This window comes from Phocoena phocoena, chromosome 4 (genome assembly GCF_963924675.1).
Source record: "Phocoena phocoena chromosome 4, mPhoPho1.1, whole genome shotgun sequence".
Classification (NCBI taxonomy): Eukaryota; Metazoa; Chordata; class Mammalia; order Artiodactyla; family Phocoenidae; genus Phocoena; species Phocoena phocoena.
Window position 1 is genome coordinate 138,647,483 of NC_089222.1, and position 10,734 is coordinate 138,658,216.

General features: G+C 44.9%; 1 protein-coding gene across 4 annotated transcripts in view; it reads right to left on the reverse strand.

The window, feature by feature from the left end:
* VPS26C (VPS26 endosomal protein sorting factor C) overlaps nucleotides 1-7,404 on the reverse strand; it is a 48,618-nt gene extending 41,214 nt beyond the window's left edge. For all 4 annotated transcript variants that reach the window (XM_065876615.1, XM_065876613.1, XM_065876612.1 and 1 more), the window contains exon 1: nucleotides 7,348-7,404. In XM_065876615.1, the coding sequence (XP_065732687.1) occupies nucleotides 7,348-7,404 (57 nt within the window). The remainder of the gene's footprint in view (nucleotides 1-7,347) is intronic.
* Between the last annotated feature and the right edge of the window lie 3,330 nt (nucleotides 7,405-10,734).

Genomic DNA, 10,734 nt, shown 5'->3' on the forward strand with positions numbered 1-10,734 from the left:
AAATTTCACAATTTGTATGAAAACACAAAAGACCCCGAATAGCCAAAACAATCTTGAGAAAGAAAAACGGAGCTGGAGGAACCAGGCTCCTGTACTTCAGACTACACTACAAAGCTACAGTAATCAAGACAGTATGGTACTGGCACAAAACCAGAAATATAGATCAATGGAACAGGATACAAAGCCCAGAGATAAACCCACACACAGATGGTCACCTTATCTTTGATAAAGGAGGCAAGAGTATACAATGCAGAAAAGACAGCCTCCTCAATAAGTGCTGCTGGGAAAACTGGACAGCTACACGTAAAAGAATGAAATTAGAACACTTCCTAACACCATACACAAAAAAAAATCAAAATGGATTAAAGACCTAAATGTAAAGCCAGACACTATCAAACTCTTAGAGGAAAACATATGCAGAACACTCTATGACATAAATCACTGCAAGATCCTTTTTGACCCACCTATAGAGAAATGGAAATTAAAACAAATATAAACAAATGGGACCTAATGAAACTTAAAAGCTTTTGCATAGCAAAGGAAACCATAAAAAAGATGAAAAGACAACCCTCAGAATGGGAGAAAATATTTGCAAATGAAGCAACTGACAAAGGATTAAGCTCCAAAATATACAAGCAGCTCATGCAGCTCAATATCTAAAAAACAAACAACCTAATCCAAAAATGGGCAGAAGACCTAAATAGACATTTCTCCAAAGAAGAAATACAGATTGCCAACAAACACACGAAAGGATGCTCAACATCACTAATCATTAGAGAAATGCAAATAAAAACTACGATGAGAGGTATCACCTCACACCAGTTAGAATGGCGATCACCAAAAAATCTACAAACAAACAATGCTGGAGAGGGTGTGGAGAAAAGGGAACCCTCTCGCACTGTTGGTGGGAATGTAAACTGATACATCCACTATGGAACAGTATGGAGGTTTCTTAAAAAACTAAAAATAGGGGCTCCCCTGATGGCGCAGTGGTTGAGAGTCCGCCTGCCAATGCAGGGGACACAGGTGCGTGTCCCGGTCCGGGAAGATCCCACATGCTGCGGAGTGGCTGGGCCCATGAGCCATGACCGCTGAGCCTGCACGTCCGGAGCCTGTGCTCCGCAACGGGAAAGGCCACAACAGTGAGAGGCCCGCATACTGCAAGAAAAAAAAAAACCAACTAAGAAACTAAAAATAGAACTACCATACAACCCAGCAATCCCACTAATGGGCATATACCCTGAGGAAAACCATAATTCAAAAAGAGTCATGTAGGACTTCCCTGGTGGCACAGTGGTTAAGAATCTGCCTGCTAATGTAGGGGACACGGGTTTGAGCCCTGGTCCAGGAAGATCCCACATGCCACGGAGCAACTAAGCCCGTGCACCACAACTACTAAGCCTGCTCTCTAGAGCCCCTGTGCCACAACTGAGCCCACGTGCCACAACTACTGAAGCCTGCGCGCCTAGAGCCCATGCTCCACAAAAAGAGAAGCCACCGCAATGAGAAGCCTGCGCACCACAACGAAGAGTAGCCTCCGCTCACTTTAACTAGAGAAAGCCCGTGCAGCAACGAAGACCCAATGCAGCCAAAAATAAATAAATAAATAAATTTATATAATAAAAAAAGAGCCATGTACCACAATGTTCATTGTAGCTCTATTTACAATAGCCAGGACATGGAAGCAACCTAAGTGTCCATCGACAGATGAATGGACAAAGAAGATGTGGCACATATATACAATGGAATATTACTCAGCCATAAAAAGAAATGAAATTGAGTTATTTGTAGCGAGTTGGATGGACCTAGAGAGTGTCATACAGAGTAAAGTAAGTCAGAAAGAGAAAAACAAACACCGTATGCTAACACATATATATGGAATCTAAAAGAAAATGGTTCTGATGAACCTAGGGGCAGGACAGGAATAAAGACGCAGACGTTGACAGTGGACTTGAGGACACGGGGAGGGGGAAGGGTAAGCTGGTACGAACTGAGAAAGTAGCACTGACATATATACACTACCAAATGTAAAATGGATAGCTAGTGGGAAGCAGCCACATGGCACAGGGAGATCAGCTCGGTGCTTTGTGACCACCTAGAGGGGTGGGATAGGGAAGGTGGGAGGTAGACGCAAGAAAAGGGGATATGGGGATATATGCATATGTATGGCTGACTCACTTTGTTATACAGCAGAAACTAACACAACACTGTAAAGCAATTATACTCCAGTAAATATGTAAAAAAAAAAAAACATTAAGACAAATCACTGTCAAACGAGATGAACATGAGCTGCAGTGAAAGGTGGGGAGATGGAGTAAAAGAAGCCGTTCACTGGACTCACTGCCCCACAAATGTCTGCTAGCTCCTGCCCACTGTGCTCGCACTGTCTGTTCCTTCTGATGGAAACACACACAGTGCCAGGTGGGGAGGGAGACCCCGGCCCTGCACACAGCTTTCAGAAGTAGGCTGGAGCCTCACTGCCTCAGTGAAGCTCCAGAAGGGCCCTCCCCCACCCCCAAACGACTACACCTTCCTCTGAGCTCCCTCACACACCAGAGATGCACCCATTCCAGCACAAGTACGTTAGCACCTTTTGTTTTCTTTTTACCTACTTCTCTCCAGACCTGTAAGGAGATTCACAGACACTGGTTGAATAAAACGATTTTGATTCAGTAACAGTCTGAAAAGAATGAGTTGATGAAGATGTGGTGTAAGGAAAGGTATCCAAGGTAAGGATATACCGTTCAGCAAAAAGAACAAGTTTTGTGTATGTCTGCGTGCGTGTCTGCGTACACGTGCAACTGTTACTCACAGGAAATGCCTGGAATAGTACATAAACTGTCAGCGGATACGTCCAGGGACAGAAAAAGGGGTCAGAAAGAGGAAGAACTTGACTTTTCACTTTCCAGCCTTCTGTAAAATGTTATGTTTATATTTTAAAAAATTAATCAACTGTGATTTTTTTTTAAAAAACACCACCACTTTGAATGAGCGTCTTTTTGTAGGAAAAACCCAAATGACAATTTTAAACCCCAGAATAACTTAGGTTCTCTGGTGTCCACAGAATCAAAACCATTTTCAAATGCTTCCACAACTAAGATACTGAAAAGCACAGGAACAGACTTGGTTGCACATGTTCCGAGGAGTCGCCACAGCTTTTTAACTGAAATATTACAACGCTATTCACAGCACTCGTAGGAAACTAATAACTACTATTCCTACGTAAAAAGCTCCTCCATTTTGCACAAAAATGGGCGCTCTTAGGGAGGAGGTGTAATAAGAGTGTTGGCTGGACACACTTTGCAATCTGATGACCTGCATTGGAATCCAGGCTGTCATTAGCTGGGTGATCTGGGGCAAATTCCTTAACTTGTCTAGACCTCAGTTTCCTTGTTAGTAAAATGGGAGTGATGCTGCCAGGCTCACAAAACCCTACACCAGTGTTTCCCGAGTCCCTCAGGTGGAACATAAGACCGTCGTTACATGGACAAGTATGTTTCACTTGAATGACAAGCACTTAAAACCTGAGAACACAGGTGGCAGCCACCTCGAGCGAACCAGGACAATTACAGATGCTGTGTTCTGGCAGGCGCATGGATGAGTCCGGTTTATAGCAACCGAATCTTTACCAATGCTGTTGAGCTGTACTGAGAAAACTGGAAATTTGTATTTATTAGTTCCACCTGCCGCCAGCCAAGAGTGGAGAGGGTGAGAAAGACAGGACCCTCCTTGTACAACCATGGTGCAAACTGGGCTTGAGACACGCGCTGTCTGCAGGCACTGAGACCTCGGAGGGTCCTTCTCCCTGGATCTCTGGGAGCAGCCCTGATGGTGCTGGTTGCCTCCTCTACCCATCCTTAACCACAGATGACAGAGTCCATCCAACACATGAGTCACAGCATGTGATTCCAGGTGTATATTTTTGTCCAGTGATTAGATTTATTCATTTAATAACTTTTTTTGGCTTTAAAAAATATACAGTTGACCCTTGGACAACATGCATTTAAACTGTGTGGGCTCACGGTGGATTTTTTTCAATAAATATACTAGAAAAAGTTTTTGAGATTTGTGACGATTTGAAAAAAACTCACAAGAAAAACCATATAGCCTAGAAACATGGAAAAAATTAAGAAAAAGTTAGGTATGTCACGAATGTGACATCGGTGTATAGGCTAGGCTACCACAAAGCAATCATACTGTCGCTTATTTATTATCAGGGCATGAATTGTTACGCCTGTAAATAAATGTGAATTTATTTTTCACATTATCTCTTGATTTTTGATGTCTAGTGTTAGTAATACATATAGCATCTACAGTGTTTTGTATCATATAAGACAATATTGATGTAGGTACTGACAGACGAGTCGCCTTGTAAAGAGACAAACTATGGTATTGATAAATATAGTACAATGCTCTGTAAATGCTATTTTTTCTTCCTTACAATTTTCTAAATAACATTTCCTTTCCTCTAGCTTACTTCATTGTAAGCATACAGTATATGATACATATAACACACAAAATATGTGTTAACAATGTATGTTATTGGTAAGGCTTCTGGTCAGCAGTAGTCTATTGGTAGTCAAGTTTGGGGGGAGTCAAAAGTGAAACATAGATTTTCGACTGCACGTGGGGTTGGCACCTCTAACCCTTGCATTGTTTAAGGGTCAACTGTACACAGCAAGCCTCTATTTAGGAGAAGTTACACAGGGTTTTCTTTCACAGTGGCCATATGAGGTCTCCTTTTAAAATGCATTTAGTGTAAAATACATTAAGTGTAAAAGTGAAGTCTGGGAAACACTGTCATAAGCCAACAGGTGCAGATTCTGTTCCTAATCCTGGCATGAAGGGATGTGCACTGGATGAGCAGGGCTAATACCCACTTCCACCCCGCCACCCACAAGGAGTGGTCCTGGCTGCGTTAAGACTTCCAGCTGGGTCAAATGGATGATTCCATCGCTTCAACTTTTTCAGATGTACTTTTCATTACTGATACCATATTTTAAACCACAGAAAACGTTTCAGCGTCTCAGCTGCTATAACATCTTTGAATGGAATCTGCTAACTTCTGAATGAAAATAATAAGTATTAAAGTTAAGTGTACATATCGCCTGTCACTGCCTCCCCCAATTCTTATTTTGATATTTTCCAAGCTACAAAAAAGTTATGAGAATACAAAGTAGAGGAAAAATTGGAACTCTCACACACCGCTAGTGGAGTGTGAAGTTGTGCAGGTGCTTTGGAAAACAGTTTGGTAGGTCTTCAAAAAACTAAACATAGAGTTACCATATCACCCAGCAAATCCACTCCCAGGTATATATCCAAGAGAAATGCAAACATATGTTCACACAAAAACTTGTACTAGAATGTTCATAGTAGCATTATTCATGATAGTCAAAAAGTGAAAACAACCCAAATGTCCATCAGCAGATGAATGGATACATAAAATGTGACATATCCATACAACAGATTACTATTCAGCCATTAAAACAAATGAGGAACTGATACATGCTCCAACATGCATGAACATTGAACACATTATGCTAAGTGAAAGAAGCCAATCACAAAAGGCCACACACTGTATGATCCCATATACATGAAATGTCCTAATTAGGCAAATCCACTGAGACAGAAAGTAGACCTGTGATTGCCAGGGGCTAAGAGGGAGAGGGAATGAGGAATGACTACTCAGGGGTACAGGGTTTCTTTTGGGGGTGATAAAAATGTTCTAAAATTAGATGGTGGTGATGGTTGCACAACCCTGAATATATTACAACCACTGAATTGTACACCATTAGATCTCAATAAAGAATACAAAGTAGACCCATATAACTTTCAACTAGAGTCACCAGTTGTTAATATTTTGGCACATTTGCTTTCTTTCTCCTCATATGTGCGCACACACACAATATGGCTGGACCATTTAAAATTTAGTTATTGTGACACTTCACTCCGAAGCACTTCAGTATGTGGAGTATTCTCTCACATAACCAAAATATGAATATCATACTGGGAAAATTAACACCAAAACAAAACTTGTATTTAGCATATAGCCCATATTCAAATTTATCAAAAATTAGGTACTGTATTTGGTTTTCAAATCCCTTTCATCTCTTGAATCTAAAAAAGTTCTTTTTAATGACACTAACATATTTGAAGAATCCAGGCCAATTACTGTACAGAATGTTTCTCAATACGAATATGCCTGTTTCCTTACGAACTGAGGGAAGTTAAGCATTTTTGGCAGGAAGGCTACATAGTTGAGTTGTATCCTTCTCAGTTTTTCATGCCAGAACCCTCTATTGTTATGCCAGAACATGTCAATCTCATTAGTGATGACAGTGATGGAAAAGTGGTATTCATTGTTGGTCTTGGTTAGGATGGTGACTAGCAGATTCCTCCACTATAAAGGTAACTTTTCCCCTCTGTAATTAATAATCTGGAGATGACATATTGAATCTGTAAATATTAGGTTTCCGCAAATATCTTGCACCGAAAGGCTTTAGCGGCCCTTTTGAGACCTCCCTGCATTCACGTGACCAACCACTACTCTCAATTTTATTCTACCGAGTGTGAGAGCTGGCTGTGATTTCAACCCTGGCCGCACATCAGAATCACTGGTGTCTCGGGGTGTGAGACCCCAGTTAGCGTATTTTTAAATTCCCCTGAGTGATGGATTCTGAAGTACAGCAAGGGTTGAGATTCCCCGACTTAGAGGTAGAGGAACCTTGCATCCTCATTTGGCAAATAAGGAAACTGACGCCCTAAGAGGTTAAGCAGCCAGTGGCCCAAAACTTGTTAATGGCATAGCTAAGATTTTTTCTGACTTGCATTTTAATATGCTATTCCTTTTGTATGTTATTAAAACAACAAAACCAGACAAATGAATAACTTTTGTACGGTGTTAAAGCTGAGCACGGCCTAAAGTGCGTATTTCTGTTTCCAAGGTTAATTCTGCCTTTCTGTCCTTAGACCTTTGCACTCAACTTAGAAGTGAGGAACGGGGCGTTTGGTCATCAAGCTCCTCCCCCCTCAGTGCTTTTGGCGACAGCTCAAGCCCGGGGGCCCAAGGGCGAGCTGGATGTTCAAGGGGCCCGACAGTTACCGCTGCAGCCCTGGGGCCAGCCTCTCGGCCCTGCATGCCTCCCCAACCCCGGCGGCGACTCCGGCGGGGGCCGCTCTTAGAGCAGCCAGCCGCGCAAGCGAGACGCACCTGGCAGGGATGCACCTGGCTGGTCCGCACCTGACCGGGACTTACCTGGAGGTGCGCCTTGCCCCGCCCAGGAAAACCCAGAAGTATGCGGGACCTGGGAGACAACAGAACCTGCAGGCACACCCACCCCTACTTACCCCGGCGTGATAAACCTTGTTCGCTCTTTTAACCTTAATGTCCAGGGCGGTCCCCATCTCGAATACTCCGTTTCGGGAACCACTTCCTGCCGCGCGTGACCCAAGGGAAAGGAGGGCACCCCACCCCTCCGTCCGGGGTCCCGCCCTTTTTTTCTCTCCACCAGCAGTTGCGACACGTGACACCGCGCCTGACGCCTGTTCGACTCCCCCGCCTTCCTCCTTCCGGTGCAGGGGCGGGCCTTAGCTCTTGCCGAAGACTGTCAGTCTTCGCCCCGCCGGCCAGGAAGGGCGGGACAGGATTAACCCCACCTCTTCCGTAAAGATAGTCGTTAACACCGGAAATACCCTTCGTCTCGCCCGTTTTCTAGAGGAAGGGGGAAACTCGGCTCTCCCGGCGTGCCCCGCGGCAGGGGGCGGTGCCAGGGGCGCGTTGCGGGCGCAGCCAGTACCTCGAGGCTGAGGCTCCCGTCAGGCTGTGCGGGGCAAAGAGGCGTTTCGCTGTTGAGTTGGCTTTAAGGCGGTGATAACTGGGGGCTGCCTTCCCTTCCAGTCCCTTCCTATTGTTGTCTCTAGTCCTCCCTCGCTTTCTTTCGGGGGCTCTGAAGACGGGCCTTGTGTCCGTCCTGGGCTAGGCAGTTCTCCCTGCCCGTTCCGAGGCCCTGCGCTCCCTGCCTGCAAAACATGGATTGGCGGGCGGCTCGGCCGTCCCGCCCCCGCCCCCGCCGCCGAGCCGGGGGCCAAGGTCTCGGGGAGCGCGGATGACCTCGCCCAGCCTCGCAGCGCCGCGGGGGCTTGTGGGTACTCCCTCGGCGCGCGCCCTGGAACGGGGTGCGCAGAATGTGGGGAGGCGCGGCTCGCAGGCCCTGGGTCCTGACAGTGCCTAGAAATGAAAACCTAAAAGCAGAAACGGTCCTGCCTAATCTTTTTTTTCCCAGCAAGAGCTGACTACACACAAGGAGTACGTTGCTTTGTGGGAGGATTGCCTCCAGACAGGGCAGCGGTTCGGTGCTAGGCAACATACTACGTTGGTTGAAATAAAATCCCTTGTCAATGTTTTAAACAATAACTTTTCTAATAAGCAGAGAGGTAAATCTTCATTGTTTTGGTAGCTGACTTAATACAGTGCTTTTTGTTTATTTAAAATTCTTTGATTCTGCTATTTGTTTTTTTAAGTGCGTTACTTTTAGGATTACATGAGAATTTTTCCGTAAAACGGTATCCTGAATTAGTATCACGAGTGCCTCTCTCTTGGGAATGTAAGGTACTTTACAGGACAACAGTGATGGTGCTATAGCTACAATTGCTTTTGAAGGTTGATACATTGGTGTTTCCCAATATTAAGTTTTCAGCTCCTCTGTGCCCTCGGGGCTTCGTCTCGGTCTTAGATACCTTCCTGACAACTCAAACTCAGCAATTCTAAAACAATTCATTAGGGACTTAATAATCACTGTCTAGTCTATTTGCAATTCAAGACGTGGATCCCTTTCCACCAGACTCACCCATCATTTCCAAGTGGTAAAATGTCAGTCTCAGTAGACAAAGCAGGGAAACAGGAAAAGAAGCACCTTAAAGGATCCACATTCCAGACTTGTTTCAGCAAACCTGCTTTATACTTATTTTGTAACAGAACATTTCTTCTTCGTTGAGGACAAGTGTGCTATATTTCACTCATTTATGTAGGTTGTACACAATCTTTCTGGAATGCTGGTGCACTGTAGAGAGCTTTAGTTCCGGCAGTTATCAGTGTAAACAGTTTGTTGGACCCTCTCCGTGTGATGGCTTCCAAACATAAGAACAGTCCATTTTTTCATCGATCGCTGTTCTTTTGAATCTTTTCTATCCCTTAACCACACCTTAGGTGATACTGTTCTGGTCAATTCAGTTACTAAAAATCAGACCCTGTTAGTGTGTGGATCTCGTGGCTTGAGTGGGATCCTAGATAATTAGGGTGCTAAGGTACAAGTCATGGTTCTGGTTCTCAGCCACTTCCTCAACATCCTCTTGAAGGCCTGGCTTCTTCTGTGTTGAGGCAAGTTTCTCTTAACTGGCCACTGCTAGAGTTTTATCTTAGTTGATCCCTGCTTCTCTGCATAACAGGCTCTTGTTTGAAACTCCTTTCATGGGGTACATATGGGAAGACCTGATGGGCCTGTCCTCTCCATATGTTTTCATGGAAGATCTACCTTCAGCTCGATCTTTTCCATCACCCCACTGACAGCACCGAGCAGTATACCAAGTCTTGTGGGTGAGGGTCCAGCAAGAAAGCTGGAGACGATTTATCTTCCACAGAGTCCACCTGACTCTTGAGAAACACGCGCCCTTGCCACAAAAAAGGGCCAGACTGGAGGCTGCCCGTGGCCTCTGCTCTCCACTCTGCCATCTCTCTTCCATCCTCTTCCTCCCTCCTGAAACACAGAGAGAAATAAATCAGCAAGAATGCTGACTAGACAGGTTTGCAGGTAGGAAATGGAACACCAGCCTCTCCTTCCAGTAGGCCTTACTGATAGCGGAGAGATTATCGTACAGCCTCCCCACTACATCACTTCCCACCAGAAACGCTCCCCAAGGCCAAATACCTCCTTTCATTCCTTCGCCTGCCTTCCGATATAGACTGAGAAGGAGAGGACTGAGAAAGTATTCCGTGGAAGCAGGGCTAGATCTGCAGCTTTTATTAATCCGTGGGGAAAGTGTCTGTCTCCGATTGTGACATCTTTTGTTAGAAGATGGGGTACGATGTAGTTTTCAGCCGTGAGCTTAGTGCTCGTTCTGGGACAAGAGGAGAGGCCCCACTAAACATCTTTTAGTGGATGCTGTGATTCTCTGTTCAGACCTTTCAGGACTGAAGGACATGTTCCCTGATCTACTCAGAGTATTGCTCTCAACAGTTCTCAGTTACGTCACTCTTCAAAACTTGCCCTCAGCTGAAGAAAACTGCTTTGCCCAAAGTCATGGTCCCTTGGGGAGGTGGGGGAGGGGAGGGGGGGGACAGCCCATATCTAACGACTAGTCAGTTTAGGATATGAAGACCTCTTTTCCTCACCACAGTTTGGGACAGTTCCAGCGCCAAAGCTCCCTATGTTAGTATCTACTGTGCATAACAAGTTACCCCAACAGTTAATAAAGTGGGTAAGAACTTAGGAGCAGCTTCACTGAGTCGTTCTGGCTCAAGGTCTCAGGTAGTTGCAGTCAAGATGTTAGGGCCTCAGTCATCCAACGCCTTGACTAAGGCTGGGAGATCCAAGATGGCTCCCTCCTGTGACTGTTGGCTGGAGGCCTCAGTTCCTCATCATGTGGGACTCTCCAAAGGCTGCTTTTCTTTTTAATCAATTTTTATTGGAGTATAGTTGCTTTATAATGTTGTGTTAGTTTCTACTATACAGCAAAGTA